General features: G+C 46.7%; 2 protein-coding genes across 7 annotated transcripts in view; both read left to right on the top strand.

Annotated features, from left to right (window-relative positions):
• The window catches only part of SFMBT1 (Scm like with four mbt domains 1), a 139,508-nt gene extending 137,889 nt beyond the window's left edge, over nt 1-1,619 (top strand). For all 3 annotated transcript variants that reach the window (XM_067044006.1, XM_067044001.1, XM_067044005.1), the window contains one exon: nt 964-1,619. In XM_067044006.1, coding sequence (XP_066900107.1) covers nt 964-1,035 — 72 coding nt within the window. In that variant the 3' untranslated portion in view covers nt 1,036-1,619. The remainder of the gene's footprint in view (nt 1-963) is intronic.
• Nucleotides 1,620-3,057: 1,438 nt separating this feature from the next.
• The window catches only part of STIMATE (STIM activating enhancer), a 54,847-nt gene continuing 35,969 nt past the window's right edge, over nt 3,058-21,935 (top strand). For 2 of the 4 annotated variants that reach the window (XM_067043995.1, XM_059076019.2), the window contains exon 1: nt 3,069-3,346. In XM_067043995.1, coding sequence (XP_066900096.1) covers nt 3,187-3,346 — 160 coding nt within the window. In that variant the 5' untranslated portion in view covers nt 3,069-3,186. Of the gene's footprint in view, nt 3,347-21,935 lie in introns of all 4 variants that reach the window. The other 2 variants (XM_059076016.2, XM_059076021.2) reach the window with 2 other exon arrangements.

Consider the following 21,935-nt stretch of genomic DNA (forward strand, 5'->3'; position numbering starts at 1 on the left):
GTCTGTTCTGGTGCTGTGGCCTATCGCAAAGGACTGTCTTAAAGGGAAACAAGCCACAGCCTTGCCAGACATGTCTTTAAGTCCAGCAGTAATGGAGTTAAAGCTGTGGGAGGCAAGGGTCTCCGACTATTTCTGGAGGCAAAGGATGACACTGGCTAGTGACATGAAGCTACCGTTCCTAATAAGTGTGCCTGTTCTCAGGATGGGTGGGAACTCAGTCCTATGGGTTTCTACATGTTTTAGTTTATCTAACTGCATGCCTAACTTGGCAGAGTGGATGTGAGCAAATAGTGTTGAAAGGATGAAGGTAGGCTCTTGGGGCAAATCAAGTCACAAAGTAGATGACTGAGGGAGGTTACAAAGTTTAGACAAAGTTAAAACTTATCTCCTTTTGCAAGAAGTCTCTAGGGAAGTGTACTTTGAATGTTTCTCTTGAGATTTTTAAGTGCTCGTTTTTTTCCTCTTCCTTTTTTTTTTTTTTTTTGTTGACTATTCTCTGAAGACAATCAGAGGCCTGCCAGGGTGGGACTCCTGGCTGGTTCCAGCACTGTCCTTAGGCCCTTTTCTAATACTAACTTGTTGGAACTGATGCACTTTAATGTATGTCTCCCTTTTTTTTTTTTTTTAAGCTGCTTGTTTGGAACAAAATGAAATGCATATTGCGTTGTATCCTTCCTGCTTACTGTTTTTCTCTTAATTTTAAAAGTTATGCATTGAGGATAAAGTATACTTAAGGAGAAATATGCACAAGAATACCTATTAAAATAACTCCCATCAAGTTTGATGGTATAACTTCAAGGGATTAAAAAATAACTATTTTGGATGAATATTTTGCGTGGGTTTTTTTTTTTTTTTTGGTTTGTAAATAAGAGTGTATATAAACGTGTGGTATGTTATGACAGTTTTAAGTGGTTGTGAGAAAATTAAAACAGGTCTTAAGGTATATTTAACTTCCTTTGACAGCAAAGAAGGCATCTTGACCAGAATAAATCCTTCAAAACTGTTTCCAGCGGGACCTCAGAGAATCATCTCTGAATGGAAGAGAAAGTTCCTTCCTGCTTCAATAAAATTAACCTTTCCAGAATTCTCCCCCCATCCTGCTGTCTGATCCTTTCCCCTCTGGATCTGGGCACTTTTTAATTGCTGTTCAGAAAAGGTAGGAAGAGCAGAATTTCCCGTAGTGAGCTTGCTCCCGGCACCGAGGACTCTGCCCCAATCTCTGAAGACTGCTTCTTGTTCTTTACATTTGCCTTGGCACAGCAGTGACGGGCCTTAGGGTTCCTCCACATCTGGATGTGCAGAGCACTGCTTTGTCAAAAAAATTCATTTTTCAGCTCTATGTGCAATTTTCCTTGAGCTGTGTCTTCAAGCAATTAATAATCTCCTTATGCCCAACTACAATCTCTTTGGCTTTAAGGACACATCCTATTGTTTGGTTCTCTCTAAACGTGGACTGTAACTGTGGAGCATACATACCCATAAGGGACCTTCTTAGACTTAAAGATGGTAATGCAATTTTTCCTTACCTGTTTATTTTCATAACCTGATTTTCTGTATTTTCCCATGGTCAATACTTGTGAAGAGTTTTTAATTTTATAAATTAAAAATCAATTTAATTTAAAAAGCATTTTGTTGCATGCTCTCTGTGCCAGGCACTATGTTGGATTCAAGGCTGAGTAAAAATCAGTTCCTGCCCTCAGGAGGCTCACACTCAGCTGGGAGAGAGGTGTGTACAGCCGTCTAATTTAGCAGTCTGAAAAGTTCTAGTGGAGCAGCACACACAAGGTAATGTGGATGCACAGTGGGGACAGGGGGGTCAGACAGGCCTTCAAGCATGAGTAGCAGTTCATGGAGCAGGGAAAAGGGAACAGTATTCCATGCAGCTAGAATGCCATGTAAAGGCACAGAGGTGTGGAAGTGCATTGTAAGAGAAGGGCCGGAGAATTGGCTCTAGGGAGCCAATAGCATTTGTGTTCTTTAGATAATCAAGTTAATATTCCTATTAACCAAGAAAGCTTTTGGATAACATTGAACCTTTTATGTAATTGGAATTTCTTGATGGCTATCTTTAGGGGAACTTTCCCTAGGTTTGGTATTTATTGTTCAACAAGTGTACCCCAGTGTCTACTGGAATAATACTGTGTGTACACTGGCATTAAGTGGATGAAGTCCTGGTCAGGGACTTGAGAGCACCAACAAGAGGTGTCTGGAGAAAAGCCAGAGGCGGCTGAGAGGGTAGGTGACAGAATGGGGACTAAAGGCCCTAGTAAAGGAAGTGAGCAGGTTCTGAGGAATCAGAAAGGGTTGAGTGGGAATAAATGTGAGTGTGTGTGGAGGGAGGCCCTGGAGACTGACAAATACCAACAACCTGGTTTTCTTTTATGAATCACATTCACAATGAACAAGATGGGGCTATATCCACGTGTTTACAGCATATACCCTGTATATTTTTAAATGAAGGCAGTTGGATTGAAATGACCATTTAAATTACGTTTATGGGAGGAAAAGTCGATTCGGGGCCTGAATGATGACTCTAAGACAAGCCTTTGGCCAGGATAATGGTACTAACAAGGAAAGTACAAGGACTCCGAAGGTCTGGGTTGGAAAGAATATGCTTGTGTGCGGAGTCAGATTCTTTTCCTCCACGACCTGCCTCAGAATAATCCAGGCTGCTTGCTGAAAATGCAGATTGTTAGCCACCGTCTCAGAACAACTGAATCGGAATCTGGGGGTGGAATCCAGAAGTATTTTTTCATAAATTCTTCAGGGGTTTATCTTAGAGGGAAAAAAAAATTTTTGTCACAGATCTTCCCTGCTCCTGCCCTCCTGACCTGGAGCTCGGAGTCCGGGCTTGGGCTCTCAATCCGTTTTGTGCAGCCCAGCTCACCTGGTCTGTCCTACCTGTGCTCAGGACCCAAGACACCGCTCCCTCTCCGGCCGGAGCCCCGCCCCTGGTGGGTGGGGAAGAGTAGGAACGGCCAAGGCCCGCCCCCACGCCGGGCCTGGCCAATCAGACGCTGCAGTCTCAGACGTCGCGTTACGCGCGGCGCCGAGTCGGCCGCGGGGCGGAGGTACCGGCTCCCGGCTCGGATTCCGGGCTCTGGGCTCGGCAGCGAGGCCCCCGCAGGTAGCGAGGCCGGGCGGGCGGCCGGGCGGCGGCGCCCAGCGCCCCTCGCCAGGCCCGCCATGCAGGGTCCTGCCGGGAACTCGAGCCATTTACTGCCGGGCGGGCCGCCTTCCACCGTAGCGTCCGGCGCGGGCCGCTGCGAGAGCGGTGCGCTCATGCACAGTTTCGGCATCTTCCTGCAGGGGCTGCTTGGCGTCGTGGCCTTCAGCACGTTGATGCGTGAGTCCGGGACCCCCGCCTTCCTGAAGCCCTGCGCCGCGAGCCTCGGGCCCACCGGCCTCGGGGACCCTCCTGCCTGAGGAGTTCAGGCCTTGGGGACCCGGGCCCTTTGGCGAAGGTGCCTTCCTCCCGCGAGCCCAGGCTGGGCATTCCCAGACGAGGGAGATCTTTGGCCCCGACCCAGGGTCTTGGGTCCCTTGTTTATCGCGGCAGCCTCTAGTCAGGGGTCACCCCTACTCCTCCCACTCGCGCACACCTCTCTTCTGAGATGCCCCCCTGCAACCGTGTCATCTCAAATTAAAGCTACCCCATTTAACAGCCTACGGCCATGACCCCCGGAAGGCATATTCTTTTCTGCCCCGGTTTAAAGGCTCTTCTTAGCCTCCCCTTCGCCCCCAGTCTGATACTGAGCTTTTTTCTTCACCTTCAGTTCAGGATTTACGATGTCCCATTCTCATGTAAATCCTGCCACCTGGCAATACCTGGCTTATTAGGCCGTGCATTCCGTTCCCAGTACTGCTTCCCCCGCCCCGGCCCTTCGCCCTCAGCTTAATTTTCTGTTTTGGTTGGAGCCGGACCCACCCAGACTGCCTTCTTCCCCGGATCTCCTTTTTCCTCTCCTTTTTCTGAACAGACTCACCTGTTCCGTCTCTGTCCCAACCTTCGCTAATTAAGTTGCATCTCAAGTCTCCCCTGGCTGTTCCCTTTCCCAGCCCAGTTTTGTTTATATTTCATGTATCCTTCCTTTCCATGAGACTTGGGCAACTTAGGAGCTTAGTGGAGAAGCAGACTCAGAGGGCCTGAGGGGGTCTTAGAATTCCTGTGCTAAGTCATCAGGGGCCCTTCCTTGAGAGCTTCATGAAAGCCCCAGATAGCCCTTCTGGAAAACCAGAAGTTCCAACGTGTTGTCATGTGTGCCACGTGTTGAGGGGTTATGTTTTCGTAGTGTACATCCTTCCTTTTATTAAAGTGACAAGAGGCTTAGTAGCCCTGTGATTGCATTTCGGGGAAAGGAAGGGTTATAACTATTTTGACAGAGGTGTTAGTTCCAAAATGACTTGTTCTCAAAATTTCCCCACTGTGCTCACGTGGGCAGAATGGGAAGTTCCTGCAGAAGATATGCTCCTTGGCATCTGGGAAGGATCCTGCAGCTGTGTGTGTGTGTCTTGTAGGGTCCACTTGCTGGAGTTGCAGCTTTGCTTGTTTATGATTTGCGGCTTATTTGGGTGAATTCTCCCAAGCTTTAGGTAACCCTGAAGAGGCTATTCTTGGACACCACTTGTTTTCTGGTTGCCTGGCCTTCATAAGTCTTGCAACAAGTCCCAGACTGTATATGTTTGCTACTTTTTCTCTCCTTTTTAGTCTCTACTTGCCTTGCTGTTTTCCCTGCTGAACAAATACCCACTTGTTCCCACAGTAATAATTTGTGACGACTTAGCTTCTGACTTGGGTGCATGAACTGTATGTCTGTATATTCGAGACATTGTGCGTGGGTCTGCACTCCCCTCCCCACGTTTCTCTCCTCCAGCTGGCCTTCCTTCCTCTCTAAAGGAACTCCAGGCTTAGGTTTTATGTTGTTCCCTGACCTAAGATTTCTTTGCATAGCCCTGGCTATTTTCATGGGTTTGATTGGTGCTGATGGCCCCACTAATTCCCTGGGGTAGATACTTGTGATTCAGAGAGGGAAATGTGATTATGCCAGGCGGAGTTGCTCACAGCTGAGAAGTGTGCCGGGTTGAATGTGTTCAGAGTGATGGTGCTGGCCTGCGAGTCTTCAGGGACACAGTCACTTCTTTACTTAATCTTCACTGTGAGCACAAGTGCAAATCCCGCCGTGGTTGGTATATTCCGTATGCAAAGGCGGAACTAGGAAGTGGTTTCTTGCTCAGTGTAAGGCTAGATGTGGAGGGAGCTTGTGGCATTGGGTAGTAGGTCCTGGGACAATAATGAGTAGGGGTGATGGGGGGAAGAGTTGGAAAGGCTAGAGCCGTGTCTGCCCTGGATACAGGCATGGACATGGATCGAGAGCCCTATTCTCCCACCTAGAAGCAGACAGCAGCCCAAGGGGAGTCCCACTGATCGAGACCCAGTCAGGGAAGCACCTTTCTTCTCTTAAACTTGTTGCTTCTATTAAAATAGAACTGTGAGGCTTTTCCATTTTGCAGGGCTGGGAGGAGGAGGAAATCTCTTAGGAACTGCTTTACAATTTGAAATGGACTTTGTTGGGGAAAACAAAAGGGGGTGGAGGTGGTCTCAGGGTGTTGCTCCTGCAATCTGCTTGGCTGCCTTCCTGGTCACAGTGCCTGTTCCTCAGTCTGGCAGAGCTGCTGTCAGGAGTGCCAGGCTCCCACGACAAGACTGCTCACCTTGCAGCCCTTGAGGGAGGTCTGGGTTCGTTAAGATGAGGCCACTCCATCCTTTATCAATTCCATCATTGGTTTCTTCAAGCATATTTTCTTTCTCTCTCTTTTTTTTTTTAATTGGCTGTGCTGCGTGGCATGCGGGATCTTAGTTCCCTGACCAGGGGTCAAACCTGTGCCCCCTTGCAGTGGAAGCATGGAGTCTCATCCACTGGACCACCAGGGAAGTCCCCAAGCATATTTTAAACACCAGTCATCTCTCCTGAGCAGTTGAAACTAACAGTCCCTCTCCTCTTTGGAGTCACAGTCTTTTCCCTTCTGATGCTTTCCTCCTCCAGGGCGATGGGCTCGGACACTTCTGACACCTCCCCAGTTCTTAGGGCAGGCACTATTCTATTTTCCTATTGGACCAGCTCTGTTGTATAGGATGGACCCATTTCTCTGCCAGACAGGCTGTGTGGTATTTTTCATCACTTCACATCCTGATTTCAGTGAATCCTCAGACCACTGTTTTTATGTTTCTTTTTCTACCCAGAAAATTACTTTTTCTCCATTTACAGGTTGCTGTGTTTTTTACCTAGAAGTAAAGATGATCTGGAGGAAGACCCTCTTATATCTCAGGAGAGGATTTTGATTCTTACGGGGATTTCTCATCCTTTAGCTCGGCTCACTGTGTGGGGATTTTCAGACGTCTCTGGCCAGGCAGTTGAGAGTTGGTGTGCCAGTTGATCTATATAGCTGATTCTTTAAGCTGCATAAACATACAAGCCGCCATCCGCTGGCATGTCCCAGTGTCAGCATCGCCTTGTTCAGGGGGTGAACTTTCCGGAGGCTTAGGCTAAGGTACCCTGTGTGTCCAAGGAAAGCCAAACAAACTCAGAGGCAAGCTTTTAAAGGGCCTGCCCCCTCTGGGTTTTCTGGAGTGTCACTGAAAGTCATCGGATGTCTGAGTAGAAGGAAATGCTTTAAATGAGGGACCTTTGTCATGTTCTACCTGCCAAGCAGCTTGTTTTGCTGGCTTTATCTGTAGTCTGTGACTCAGTGAAGTCACAGCAGAGCAGAGCTGAGCAGTCCTGGAGCTGCCCTGTGTGTTCCAGCACAGGGCAGTGGCCCAGCCATCAGCGAAAGGTCAGTATTGGCCAGTGTGTGTGTTGGCTTTAGGGGTATTTACTCTCAGGACCTGTAAATGCAAAGCAAACTCAAGCCTTCTTCACCATGCACCGTCAGAGTCCTGGGCTGAAGTGTAGACAGAATTGGCTTTTTAACAAAACAAGCATTTTGAGAGCTTAGAGAAATCTACCTGCCTATTTTCATATTACAGATTTGGGGACTATCCAACTGAGAGAAGGTGTCACTGTTTTATGAGAACACTGATGGTGCTGAGAAATGATAGCATTTTTCCTGAGGCCCAAAGTAACATCACAGAGTAGTCTACCCAGCTTTGAAATCTTAATCTCAAATTAGTCCCTGCTGTTTTGACGCATAGTGAACTGGCCTCCCTGTGTGTTCTGTACAGACATAAGCATGTTGGGACAACCTTTCCTGGGATCACCTGTCCCCATGCCATCCTAATTTTTATCTTAAAAAATGTCAAATATAGGGCTCCCCTGGTGGTGCAGTGGTTGAGAGTCCGCCTGCCGATGCAGGGGACACGGGTTCGTGCCCCGGTCCGGGAAGATCCCACATGCCGCGGAGCAGCTGGGCCCGTGAGCCATGGCCACTGAGCCTGCGTGTCCGGAGCCTGTGCTCCGCAACGGGAGAGGCCACAACAGTGAGAGGCCCGTGTACCTCCAAAAAAAAAGTCATATATACAGAAAAGATGAAAATAATACAATGAATGCCTATCTGCCCTCCACCTCGATTCAGAAATTGTTCACCTTTTGCCACATTTACTTTATCTCTTTATACTTTTTTTTTTTGGCTGACCCATTTGAAGGTAAGTTGCAGCCAGCATCACACTTAATCCCTAAAAACTTCAGTTGAGTCTCCTAAGGATAAGAATAGTTGTCTACATAACCACAGTTTCTTTTTTTTTTAAATGAATTTATTTATTTTTTATTTGTTTATTTTTGGCTATGTTGGGTCTTCGTTGCTGTGCGCGGGCTTTCTCTAGTTGTGGCGAGCAGGGGCTACCCCTTGTGGTGCACAGACTTCTTGTTGCGGTGACTTGTCTTGTTGTGGAGCACAGGCTTTAGGCATGGGGGCTTCAGTAGTTGTGGCTCACGGGGTCCAGAGGCACAGGCTCAGTAGTTGTGGCGCATGGGCTTAGTTGCTCTGCGACATGTGGGATCTTCCCGGACTAGGGCTTGAACCCATGTCCCCTGCATTGGCAGGTGGACTGTTAACCACTGTGCCACCAGGGAAGTCCCCATAACCACAGTTTCATGATCACACCTAAGAAAATTTATAACCCTGCAATATCACCTAATATCTAATATTCACACTTCCCCTAATGTCACAGGTCTCTTATAGCTGGAGTTTTTTAAAAACTATGATCTAATCAAGGTCCATACTTTGCATTTGGTTATGTTTTTAAGTCACTTTCACCCTAAAAGAATCTCCCCTACACACACACACACACACACACACACACACACACACACACACACACGAGGTTTTTATGTTTTTGTTGTTGTTTACTGACATTGCCTTTGGAAGAGTCCTGGCCAGTTGTTGTGGACGGTGCCCCACCTTCTGGAGTTGTCTGGGTGTTACCTTGTTGCGGTGTTTGGGCGTTTCATGGACCCCTATGTTTCCTGAGTTGGTCTGGAGGAGCCATTAGATCGCAACGACCTTTTTTACAGCAAGAACACTGCGTGAGCGGTGCTGTGTGCTTCATGTTACACAGCACCAGGCGGCACGTGACATCAGTCCCACTGTTAGTGATAAAGTCAGTTACCGGGCAGAGAGGGCACGTCTCCAGCTCTCTCCCTTGTAGGGTACATTTTCCCCTTTGCAGTTACTACATTATCTCTCTGGTGGTAATACTTTGAGATCTTGTGAATATCCTGTTTCCCAGTGACTTTTCACTTCTGGTAAAATAACGAAACTCAGTGATAGCTGAAATGGAGCTGGAGCTCATATGTGAACGTGCCATCTCCAGGCCTGGCACCCATCACACAGTCAATAATGTCACCTTTCTTTCCTCCCCCACCCTGGAGTGCCAGCCAAGGCCCAGGAAGAGCATTCTGTCCCAGGCTGCTGTTGTGCCCACAGGGGAAAGGAGTACAGCCAACATTAGCGTGGAGGCCCGTTAGGGGGTCTTTATTTTCAGGAAGTTTTTGGTTTTCTAAATGCTGATTCATCTGGTAGCATTTATCCATAATGGTGATCTCCTTTATTTATAGTGAAACTTCACTAATTTGGAATAAAATCAGGGCAAGAGGGAGTTACTGAATTAGGGGACAATCTGAGTTGTAATGCATTTTTTGCTTTTTAAATACCTTTGTTTTTCAAGTGTTACCCTATAGGAACCTATCAAGCCTTTACTGCTTTAATGAGCTGTTTAAAATCCTTTGCAGTTAATACAGCGTTTGCATGAAGATGAAGTCTCCCACTGTTGAAGGAGTTTTACAAATGGTTAAAAATAGCAGAATCTCTGGCTCTGGAACCCATCTGACCTGGCTTTCATTTCTCCTTCTGCCACATACTGCCCTTGAGCAACCCACGTATTTCTTGAAGCTTTGGTTTCCTCCCCAGCAAGATGGGAATGATGATTTTTCTGGAACTGAGGATTAGAAGGGTGTGTGTAAGGAAGCTGGGTTAGTGTCAGGCACATGTTGGGCCCTCCGTAGTAGGAAGGGGGGATGTCATCCTCATTGTCATTACAGTATTCACATTCAGAACTCAGTTGAAGAACATCTCACAAGTGCTTGAGTAACTTGTTTTCTGAATTAGGTTAAACATTTTCCTTTCTTGTTTACTCAACATGTTTACCTTTAGCCCTCTTCTCTTAGACTGCAGAATAGTAAAAAAACTATAACCCGGACAGCATAGCGATTGCCAGTTCCCAAGTTAGCAGACACTCAAACCAGGTGGCTTTGATGTAAGTAATAATCTCATTCCTTCACCTGACCCTTTTTTGTGTTTTCGCCTACAGAGTCTCACGTGGGCCCTGAGCGGGCAGTGGGTGGACTGGGGCAACCCATTTACAGGTGACGAACCTGCATCCGAGTCCCTGGCTTCAACAGCCCCAGGTCCTGTGGTAGCAGGTGGTAACACTGGCTGCTGGAGCCCACTTTCCTGCAACGGGCTCTTTACTGAGTCCCTAGTATGTCGGCTCTTGTGCTCAGCACTTGACATGCTTCACAGGAACCTGGAAGGGAGGGGTTGTTTTCATTCTGCAAGCAAGGACAGTGAGCAGATGAAGTGTGTAGCGCAAGGTCCCGGTTGGTAGGTGCAGAGCTGAGATGTAAGCCAGGTTCCTCAGGCCCCAGTCTCTCTCAGCCACTTTCCCTGATGCCTTTTTTCACCCCTTTCCACGGGTGCACTTACTCTCTATCCCTGGCTACTCATCCCCGCCCTTTTTTTTTTCCTATTTGTATAATTCCGAGTTTCTTTCTTAATGATTCTTCTTTATGTCCAGAGTATTATCTGGAACTTCAGAATATTTTGTGGCTATTGATAACGTTAAATGTATCAATTTGAAAAGACCTACCAGTCCTTTCGTGCATGTTTGAATTCCATCTCAGGTTTGCTTTTCTGGCCTTGGCCTTTGTGCAGGTTTGCCCTGGCTATGTGAGGATGGCGAGCCCACCCTGGGACTGAGGTCCAGCCTCTGAGGCGGAGCCTCCCAGAGCTGCAGGGGAGGCATACATGAGTCCATTCTGTAACTCGTGAGGAGGGGTTTCCAGGGCCCTCGGTATCAGGTTACCTGCAAGTTTTCACAGAATTTGTTTCCCTGGTGCTATATGATTATAAGAAGCGTAGTTAATAATCTTAAGAGTTAGGGATGGCCCTTAAGAGTTATCCTTTTCTTCATGTGTACATAGAAGTGGTCCGTGCATCTCTCTTAGATCAGTCCACTGCTAGGAAGTTATCCATCTAACCCAGGGTTTTTCAACTTGGCACCATTGACATCTTGGGCCAGATAATTCTTTGTTTTGGGGGGCTGTCCTGTGCATTGTAGGATGTTTAGCAGCATCCCTGGCCTCTACCCACTGGATGCCAGTAGCTCCCCGACTCCTGTTGTGACAACCCAAAGTATCTCCAGACATTTCCCAGTGTCCCTTGGGGAGAAAATCACCCCTGTTAAGAACTACATTTGTTCAGTTTGTAGACTCAGTCACACGCAGACTCTCATGTGAGCTCTAGCAGAATGGATCTGTTAAGGACGTGGGTGCCAAGTGTGGCCTTGACAAAGAAGAGCTGAGACCCAGTCCCCTGTCCCTGAGGGACTCACAGCTGGAGTGGGCTTCGTGCGTGCTGGCAGATCATTCCATTGCAGTGTGAAGGGGGCTGTAGATGTTTGAACAGACTTGAGAGGAGTGATGAGGGATTCTGCCAGGAGACCTTGGGAACCATCTCTGAGGAAGCCCTGCTTGGTCACAACACTGGAGGTGAAGGAGATGTGAGGGGCTCTCGAAATAGAGGGAGTGGTGAGGGCAAAGGTCCAGGTAGGAGATCATGAGCGTGGCCATCACTTCTGGGGGCTGGAGATAGTGGGGACAGAGGCTCCCAGAAAAAGAGTCAGTGTGCTTGGAGGGATTCCAGAGAGCCACCTTTATTCAATTTCAGGCCTATTTTCTACAACTTAAACTTAAAAAGGATGGTGAATTAAATCAAGTCAGGTTCTGTGTTTACCTCAGGCTCCTTTTGTTTGTTTTGTTTTTTGGTCGAGCCACACAGCATGTGGGATCTTAGTTCCCTGAGCAGGGATTGAACACTCGCCCCCTGCAGTGAAAGTGCAGGGTCTTAACCACTGGACCGCCAGGGAAGTCCCTACCTCAGGCTCCTTTTGCATTTTTTCTTTGAGAACCTTTGTTTTAAAGCAGTTTCATCACATTCCTTTTAGACCTCATGGGGTCTCCCAGGGAAGGTCTACTGTTTGTATCTTTGTGGCCACAGGAAAAGAAAGGGGAACCCAGTGACCTTCTCCCAGCCCCCTAGCCTATTGGCAGTGTGCCTCCTGAGATAGGTGGTGTGATGATGTGGGCAGACCTGCTGGGCCTGCTCAGTGCCAGGCATCGTGTATTAGCCCAGTTAGTCCTCACAGCCACCCTGAGAGGTGGGTGCTAATATTGTCTCCGTCTCTTACATAAGGAAACTGAGTCACAGGGAGGTTAAGTAACCTGCTCAAGGTCACACAGCCAGTAAGTGGTAGAGCCAGGCCGTGTGGCTCTGGAGACATTGCTTTTAGCTAATAAGGGAAGCAGCTCCTTATTCGTAACCAGCTTCTATTGACTGTCCACCACACTCCACACAGGTGGAGACAAAGTGAAGATGCTTCCATCCCTGGATTTTTGGTTCAGCCTTGGTTGTTGGACAGCTGTTGGGTGTGGTCACAGAGAATAAGCCTGGAAACCTCTAGCCCCTTTGAGTGGGGCCCCAGGCTGTGGTGGGGTTGGGCTTTGCTAAAGAACCTCTCCTGTGAGAACTCCAGACCTCAGCACGTTCTAGAACTCCTGCACTAGTACAGTGGGGTTGCCAGCCCCTGAAATCGCATGCTTGCCTGTGAGAGAAAGATTTATCATTTGAGTTACTGCAGCCCTGGCTTATCCGACATGCCCACCCCCACCCCCGCCACCCGCCCCTGTGTTCCCTTTGATTTAAAGCATCCTTTGCATTCTAAAGGGCATCTTGCACCGCCGTGGTCAGGTTCCACTTGAGCCACTTTGCGGGAAGAGGCAGCAGGAACTGGCGAGGCTCAGGCTCCCCCAGGGCGAGGGGGGAGGAAGGGTTAGGCTGGGGCACTCAACCATTGTTTTTGTTGGCTCTAAAATTTCTTCTAAAGACTTGGTGTTGAGGATTTGTGGCTTTTCCTATCACCAATGAGTGATAGGTGTCAAGAGCTTTCATGTTTTTTCTCTGTTCTCTCTCCTGGACCAAGTTGTTTGCACAGTAGGTTGGGACACATGCGTTTTTTACAAGTTCCCCTTTCTCAAAATGCTTTATTTCCCCCCAGCTTGTGTTCTAGTCCGTGGGCTTTTCCAGCCTCTTAAACTCATCAGTGTTCTTCATGGGCTTTTCCGTTTTCTTTGAAGACGTTTTTGCTTAATAACATGAAAAATGATGCAGAAAGATGACGCAGTGACAACTCCTGGGTTAAACGACACAAGCCAGGCCACGGTCCTGAGGAAAGAGAGAATAGCGGCAGCGCACACGAACCTCTGGCCAGCCCTGCGTACCCTGTGTCTTGGCCCAGGCGGCATCAGAGCATGAGAGCAGGTTTTTCTATCTGGGTAGTGAGTTTGGAGCTAAAATATTTACAGGTGGTTCCATCTAGGCCGTGCATGGAGCGGAGACTCACTCAGCGCTCCCTTGAACGGTGCGCAGCACACATGCGCTGTCCTTCCGGCTGGGATTTTGCTCTTGGGGTTTCCAGGAAGCAGGCTTGAGGACTGCAGGTCTGCTGTTTCCACCACTGCCCCACCCTCAGGCTGGTGATGAGGGCCGGGTGTTGGGGTCCCACAGACACAGTGTAGGGAGACTTAAATTAATGTGTTTTTTCTGGCAAGAACCCTGCTTGTATAATTCTGTCCCCAAATTCTCTGTGAGAAATCTTATCAGTTACTGGCAAAAAAAAAAATCCAATTCTGTTGCATGAAATTAGAGTAAACAGGAATGTTAAATTGCCTCTCAGTCTGCGTAGCAGATTACGTATTGATTTGTTTTTCTCAAAATGTGTTAAACTAAATAATTTACTAATACACCAAATAGGTAAAAATCTCTGGGGAAACATCCAACAAGCATTGTAGTCTTGCTAAGGACCTGCCTGAGTTCAAGGACCACTGCTGCGGATGGGACAGCGTCCTGGGTGCAGCTGTTTTACAGTGATCTTGTTCTTCCAGCAGTGGAGGTTCTCCGGCCGGGCCAGCGTGAACAAGGCTCAGGCTAAATTTTGTTCAGCAGTGATGTGAGGCGTGAGGGCAAGGAGAGCTGGGTCCAGGGGGCATTGTCTGACATTGTTCAGAGCAGGTGGACCGCTGAACCATACCAGGAGCTCCTGGGTCCTTGCTCTCACTGGCCATGGCTGCCAGTGGTGTTATGCAGTGAGTGGGTCCTTCCTTGCCTGGGACTAAGGTGGCATCCTGGCATCTTGAAGGACAGCCGGGCTCCTGGACCTGGTGCCCCCATCTTCGTTTCTGAGCTCTTTCTTTGCTACAGACATTCCAGCAGCCATAGTCTCCACTGTAGTCCAGGCCAAGGAGAACAGCCATGATACCAGACAGTGGGTTGCAGCAAGATGCCACCTGCTGCTCTTCTCTCAGCCCCAACACCTGCCAGACCCGTTCCTACCTCCTCCCCTTACCCACAGTCCTCTTTCCCCTAAGTGCTTTTCTCCTCCCACCCCACCTCGCCATATCCTCCTCATCTTCCAAGAAGCGCGCTCCCTAACGACCTTAGCCATTATTGCTCTCCTTTGAAGTTGAAGGACATACAGTCTGTACTGTACAGGTTAGGCCTCTGCATGGCTCTGCCTCTCGCTGGGCTGGGCTGGCTTGGCTGCCAAGCTGGTGCTGGTGCCCTGGCTTGGTGCTCAAGGCCAAGGCAGAAGCTTGCTCCCTACTGGGAAGCTGCTCAGAGGGAGAGCAACGAGACTTAGGAGGTGGGGGGACTGAGATCTTTCTCTTCTCTAATCACTACATAGTTCAGAATTCATTTTCTAAGAACACAGGTGTTCTCTTTTAGAACCATGGTACAATTATTAATGCTCGGGAAATTTAACATTAACATGTTATTATCAATCCTCAGTCCATATTCAGATTTCATCAATTGCCTGAGTACTGTCTTCATAGCTATTTTCTCCCGGTCCAGGGTCATACTTTGGATTCAGTTGTCACATCTCTTTAGTCTGTAACAGTTCCTCAGCCTTTCGTTATTGTCTTAGCCTTGATGCTTTTGAAGAGTACAGGCCAGTGACTTTGTAGAATGTCCTAGATTGGGTTTGTCTGATGTTTTCTCATGATTACGTCCAGGCTGTGTATTTTTGGTGGGGATGCTGCATAAGTGATGCTGTGACCTCTTCAGTACGTCAAACCCTCAGGCACCTGATGTTGGTTTATCTCAGTATTGGTGAAATTCTCTGACATCCTGGGTAAGGTGGTTCCTCTGAGTGTCTCCAATGTGAAGGTAACATTTCCCCCTAGTATTTAATAAGTAAATTGTGGGGAGGTATTTTGAGACCATTTAAATGTAGGATCTATTTTCAGTCTTCCTTGTAAAACCTCTTCTGGGTAGGAGGGCAGAACCACAGGCTCTGAAGGTGCTTTGGCCAGTTTGGAGTCTGGTGACAATATCGAGCACTCACATTTGTAGAGTGTTCATTATGTGCCAAGCCCTGTACATGCCTTACCATTTACTTCTCACATTAGCCACGTGAGGTGGGCACTCATATTACCCTATTTTATACCTGGAGAAACTGTGGCACAGAGAGGTTAAGTGAATTGTCTAAGGTTGTGGCAGCCGATAAGTGGGATACTGGAATTCAAACCCGGTGGGTCTCACTCCAGTGCTAGGGCTTTCCACTGCTGTGTGTGCAGTGTTCACATGCAATTCATGGCACAGGGACGCTGCTTCTCTAACCTCTGGGCTTCCATGTCCTGCGTGTGGAGTTCTTCAACACCATTTGGTTCTCATTGTCCCTCATTGGCTTGGTTTTTCGCTGAGAGCATCAATGCAGTTATTTTTCTAGGCATGATAGGTGGACTAGGAAAAGCCAGAGGCTTTTCATTTTGAGATTGGAATCCAGTAGGGCATGTCGCTGAAGCCGGAGGAATCTTTCCTATGTGGATAAATTTAACACTTGAGCCCATGCAAACGTAGATGAAGAGGCTTTTGCCAGAGAAGGGGCCACTGGTATAGAACTCACCCTCCTTCTATAAGCAGTCAGAAAATAGACCAAAATATTATGAAACAACCGTTTGCAGAAATTGGACAACAGGCAGCTCAGGATCCCTGAGGGAAAAGGAAATAATGAACTGAGCCCTCTGGTCTTCCCCTCAGCTTTCTGCTGGAGGCAGTTTCCAGATCTCAGAATAGTGAGGAGCAACCCAGAGTCCGGCAGCCTTGCTGAGTTGAGAAGACAAAGTTGAGGAAGCCAGAGCAATTGGAAATTTCAGGGACAATATGGAGAAAAATGGGCTACATAGAGGAAAAGCTCAAGACATTTGTTCAGAGGTCTCACATCCTTTTCTGGATATTAATCTGTGTGTGCATAGGTGAAACTCACAAGACAGAGCAAGGGGGAAGCTGTTGTTACCTGAAGCTCTGCCTCTCTGTGCACCAGTGCCAAACTGAATCTTGGAGACAGAGTTTTAGGTGAAGTAGAAGAGAATAGCTATTACTTTGCCCGGCACAGTGGGACACAGCAGGCTCCTGACTCGAAAAACTGTGTCCCCCAACCCCAGATGATTTGATAAGGGTTTTACAACAGTGGTTCAAGGATGGGGTCTCTGACAAGATCTGGGTGTGTGTAGGGTCTGCACTCCTTTAAATCTCATCTCAGGTGGTCTCCTAATCTTGATGAGCTTCTCTGGTCCCTTTAATCTTACCTCAAGTGGTTACTTGACTGCTCCTCCCTTGATTAGCAACTGTTCGAATCTGCCCTTTGGAACTCAGAAAAGGTCATGGAGGCTGGTTTCTTGCCTACATGAAACGGTGGACCTCCGTGCCTGGGAGCCCCACAGGGCCCTGCTCAGTTTCACTATGAGCTGGACTATTTAGGATGGGGAGAGGTTTTTCTTTCCAGTTAACGTGAGAGACGTTGTTGACCACTGGGGGCATTCACTAGACACCTCAAAAGAATCATGCCTTATCTAGCCCTAGAAAAAAAGAGTACATGGCTTAAAAATAAGCCTTGATACCATGCACAAAAATTGAGTAAAAAATACATCACAGCTCTAGATGTAGACGTGAAAACTGTAACACTTCTAGAAGAAAACGTAAGAGAAAATCTTTGTGACCCTGGGAAAGGCAAAGATTTCTTAGGATACAAAAAGCTTGAACCATTAAAAAAATAATAAATTGGATTTCATCTGAATTAAGTATCTCTGGCCTTCAAAACATACTGTAATGAAAATGAAAAGGTAAGCCACACACTGGGGAAAAATATTTGCAATATGAATATCTGACAAAGCATTTGCATTCATAATATGTAAACAAGTCTTAAAATTCAGTAAAAAGACAACACAATTTTAAAATAGGCAAAGGATAGACATTAATATATACAAATGGCAAGTAAGCACATGAAAAGATGTTCAATATCATTAATCATCAGGGAAATACAAATTAAACAATGATGAGGTACCACAGTACACCGACAAGAATGGCTAAAATTTAAAAAATTGACGATACCAAGAGTTGAAGAGACTGTAAGTTTTGGAACTCTTATAGTACTGCTAGCCGAAATATAAAATGGTACAACTACTTTGGAAAACTGTTGGAAAGTTTCTTATAAAGAAAATTACACCTGCCATACAACCTAGCAATTTTACTCCTAGATATTTATTACCTAAGAGAAAAGAAAACATTATGTCCATGAAAGCACTTTCATAGCAACTTTATTCATAATTGCCCCAAATTGGAAACAATCCAAATGTCCATCAACACATGAGCAGATAAACAAATTGTGGTATATTCCTACAATGGAATCCATGTCAGCAGCTAAAAGGAATGAGCCACTGATAAAACAACATGGTTGAGTATGCTGAGCAAAAGTACCCAGATAAAAAGAATATATACAGACTTCCCTGGTGGCACAGTGGTTAAGAATCTCCTTGCCAATGCAGGGCACATGGGTTCGAGCCCTTGTCCGGGAAGATCCCACATGCCGTGGAGCAACTAAGCCCATGCACCGCAACTACTGAGCCTGCGCTCTAGAGCCCGCAAGCCACAACTACTGAAGCCCACGCGCCTAGAGCCCGTGTTCCACAACAAGAGAAGCCACTGCAATAAGAAGCCCGCACACCACAACAAAGAGTAGCCCCCACTCCCCACAACTAGAAAAAAGCCTGCACGCAGCAACGAAGACCCAATGCAGCCAAAAATAAATTAATTAATTAAATCTAAAATAATAATAATAATGAGCACAGCGGAAGATAGAATAGTAAACCAAGTGGAATGTCTGGAACTGAAAATATAATTTCTGGAAATTTTACTGGATGGACAACACAAAAATTAGACTCTGAGGAAGGTTAGATTAGTGAATTGAAAATACAACCACAGAAGCTTTACAAGTTGAAGCACAGAGAGAAAAAAGACCAAAAAAAATGAACAGAGACTCATGGGAAAATATCAAAGGTCCAACGTGTAATTGGATTTCTAGAAGAGGTGGGAGAAGAAGGGCAGAAAAAATATTTTAAGAGTAATGGCTGAGGGACTTCCCTGGTGGCGCAGTGGTTAAGAATCCGCCTGCCAATGCAAGGGACACAGGTTCGAGCCCTGGTCTGGGAAGATCCCGCATGCCGTGGAGCAGCTAAGCCTGTGCACCACGACTACTGAGCCTGTGCTCTAGAGCCCACAAGCCACAACTACTGAGCCCACGTGCCACAACTACTAAAGCCTGCGCACCTAGAGCCTGAGCTCCGCAACAAGAGAAGCCACCGCAATGAGAAGCCCGTGCAGTGCAACGAAGAGTAGCCCCCACTCACTATAACTAGAGAAAAGCCTGTGTACCGCAACCAAGACCCAATGCAGGCAAAAATAATGAATAAATAAATTTTAATTTAATTTTTAAAAAAAGAGTAATGGCCAAATATTTTCCAAAGCTGGTGAAAACTAAACTCACATAGGAATTCCCTGGCAGTCCATTGGTTAAGACTGTGTGCTTTCACTGCTCTGGCCCGGGTTTGATCCCAGGTCAGGGAACTAAGATCCCACAAGCCAAGAGGCACTGCCAAAAAAAAAAAAAATGTAAACTCAGATCCAGGAAGCTTAACAAACCCCAAGTAGGATAAACACAAAGTAAATCACACTAAGCCACATCATAATCAAATTGTTGAAAAACAGTAATAAAAAGAAAATTGTAAAAAGCAACGAGAGGAAAAAAGACATTATGTAGAGGGAAATAAACATAAGAACTAATACAGACTTTTCATAAAATTAAGCCAGAAGACAATGGAACATCTTTTTTGTACATTAATTTATTTAGTTTTGGCTGAGTTGGGTCTTCGTTGCTGCACGCAGACTCTCTAGTTACGGCAAGCGTGGGCTACTCTTCATTGCAGTGCACGGGCTTCTCATTGCGGTGGCTTGTCTTTGTTGCGGAGCATGGGCTCCAGGCTTCAGTAGTTGTGGCTCGTGGGCTCTAGAGCTCAGGCTCAGTAGTTGCGGCGCACGGGCTTAGTTGCTCTGCGACATGCAGGATCTTCCCAGACCAGGGCTTGAACCCGTGTCCCCTGCATTGGCAGGCGGATTCTTAACCACTGCGCCACCAGGGAAGTCCTGGGACAGCATATTTAAATGCTGAAAGTAAAAACTGGTAAACCTAGGAGTCTATATCCAGTGAGAAGTATCTTTCATAAATGAAGTCAGGAAAAAAAAAAAAAAGGAAGATCCTTTTTTACCCAAAGCAAGTGCCTCCAGTCCTTATATACTGCCATATCAACTCAGCTCCTGGAAGCTTTTACAAGTTTTGTCATCTTTAGTTATAATCTCAAGAGTTAAGTCTGATGGTAGCAAATTACAAGTTGGGGAGAAATTGAGTTGTTTTTGTAACTTTAAGAATAACTTTCACCACATTAACAAAAAGCAGTGCAGCAGTGTGGCTTTGGGCTCCTAGAGGCCATGCTGGGAAATCGTGATCTCAGTGCCTCCTCTTTATTATCAGCTCCTCCATCCTCCCCTGCTATGCCGAGGCGTGCTATAAGTGCCAGGCCCGAAGTCCTTCTTGATACTCCTCCAGGGCATCATTTGGGTCCATGCTGCCCTTATCAGTAGACTTCATTGCACTGATAGATGTCCCCTTGTCTGGGTGAGTGAGAACCTGAATTGAGCTTACAATACCTTTTTAGTTGTTGCAGTAGAATAGGGGAAGGGAAAGCTCTTGTAGGGATGGACAGAAACACTGGTGACAGCATCTAGTGCCTTGTTCTTTTTTCTTGCCTTGGAGGGCTGTTAGCCACCTAGGTCAGCAGAGAGCGTGAGTGTGTCAGCTAAGATTGAGTTGAAAAGTAAAGCAACAGCTTCAAGTTCCCCCTTGAAAGGTTCACCCATTCCACGTTCAAAAATAAATATTTTTTTAATTTAAAAAAAAGCAATGTACACACCTTAATTAAAACATACTTTATTGCTGAAAAATGCTAGTCATCATCTGAGCCTTTAGCGAGGAGTAGTCTTTGTGCTGGTGGAGGGTCTTGCCTTGATGTTGATGTTGTTGACTGGTCAGGGTGGTGGTTGCTGAAGGCTGGGGTGGCCGTGGCAGTTTCCTAAAACAAGACAGCAGTGACGTTTGCTGCATTGACTGACTCTTCCTTTCACTTGAACACTTAGAGGCCACTGCAGGGTTATTAACTGGCCCAACTTCAATATTGTTGTGTTTCAGCGAACAGGGAGGCCTGAGGAGAGGGAGAGTGATAGGGGAACGACTGGTGGAGCAGTTAGAACATACGGTATTTATGGCTTAAGTTCGATCTTATATGCGCGCTGCTTGTGGCAACCCAGAACAGTTACAATAGTAAAATCACTGATCACAGGTCACCATAACAAATATAGTAATTTTAAAGTCTAAAATATTGAGAGAATTACCAAAATGTGACACCGAAACACGAAGTGAGTAAATTTTGTTGGAAAAATGGCACTGATAGATTTGTTTGACGCAGTGTTGCCACAGACCTTCAATTTGTAAAGAACATAGTATCTGCGAAGAGCAGTAGAATGAGGTCTGCATGTATTCTTACTATTTACCTCGTCTTTAGCAAGCCAGCCTGGTGGCTCACTGCTTGTATTATAACCGGTAGGAAATCGTAGTTTCTACATTCCACACGGGATTGTTGATACAAGATAAATTTCAGACTAATTTGCTGTATAATGAGCCTTTGAGTTGTGTGTGGGAGTCAAATAGGGGCTAATCTTTGAAGTGGAGCCTGCTTATTCTGTGCAGGTGATTTTTTACACATTTTCAGTCGTCTCAAGTTCCTTTTTTGTAAGGAGGCAATTGATCTTCCTTTTCCTCCCTCTTTCAAAGGGGGGACTCATATCTCAATGCTAAGGGGGAGGAAGAGCTCAAGTTCTAGCTTGTATACAATATAGAGCTTTGTTCTATAGAGTTGTTGTGTAGAATTTTTGTTCAGTGCCCTGAGCGCTCAGTAAGTCTCTCCAGAGCCACCTGCTCTTACCTTGCCCCTAGAATGTACTTAGGCACAGTCAGCACTATCCTGATTCTTGTGTCAGATTGTTTGGTCATTTCCTGAGTAAATGAGTGAGCTCTCTGCTTGCCCACCCACATCAGGGGTTCAGCCTCTGGCTCTTCTTGCACAGTGTCAGGTGTGGTAAGATGCTTATTAGGTGAGTCTCCCACGGGTAGCTTGGTTGAGGAGCAAGCCCAAAGGAAGCACATTCCCAGCACTATTGCCGGGTTGGAGAGTCTGAGGACAGGTAGGCAGGCCCGACCTGGGCCCTGTGCCTCCTTTTTTCCCGAGGTCTCGTGAATTGTGCCAGGACTTTCTGATCAGGAGCTGGCATTGGCAGGCCTGTGTCAAGTGAGCAATAGCAGAACTAAGGCATGCTGGTTCTCTGAGGTTCGTTTATGTTCATTCTAGACTTCTAGGAAGGCTGGAACAAAGACGAACACTATTGTGAAACAATCCCAGAACATCACCCAGCCAGCGCTTCTCCAAAACCCAGCACACTCAGGTGGCTTCTCCTCACTGCCTGTAGGTGTGGTTCGTAGCCCTCAAGGAAAGAGATGGAGGCTGACTTCCTTTCCACTGGCTCTTCAGCCAAGCTGTCAGCCTAGCCTAGCAGCATCCCTGAGGCCACTCACTGCACATCCTGCATAATAGGACAAGGGATGCAGAAAAACTTGATGGTGCCTCTCATGACCACCACGCCATGTGGTGGGAGTTTCTCCA

This window comes from Kogia breviceps, chromosome 10 (assembly GCF_026419965.1).
Source record: "Kogia breviceps isolate mKogBre1 chromosome 10, mKogBre1 haplotype 1, whole genome shotgun sequence".
Taxonomy (NCBI): Eukaryota; Metazoa; Chordata; class Mammalia; order Artiodactyla; family Physeteridae; genus Kogia; species Kogia breviceps.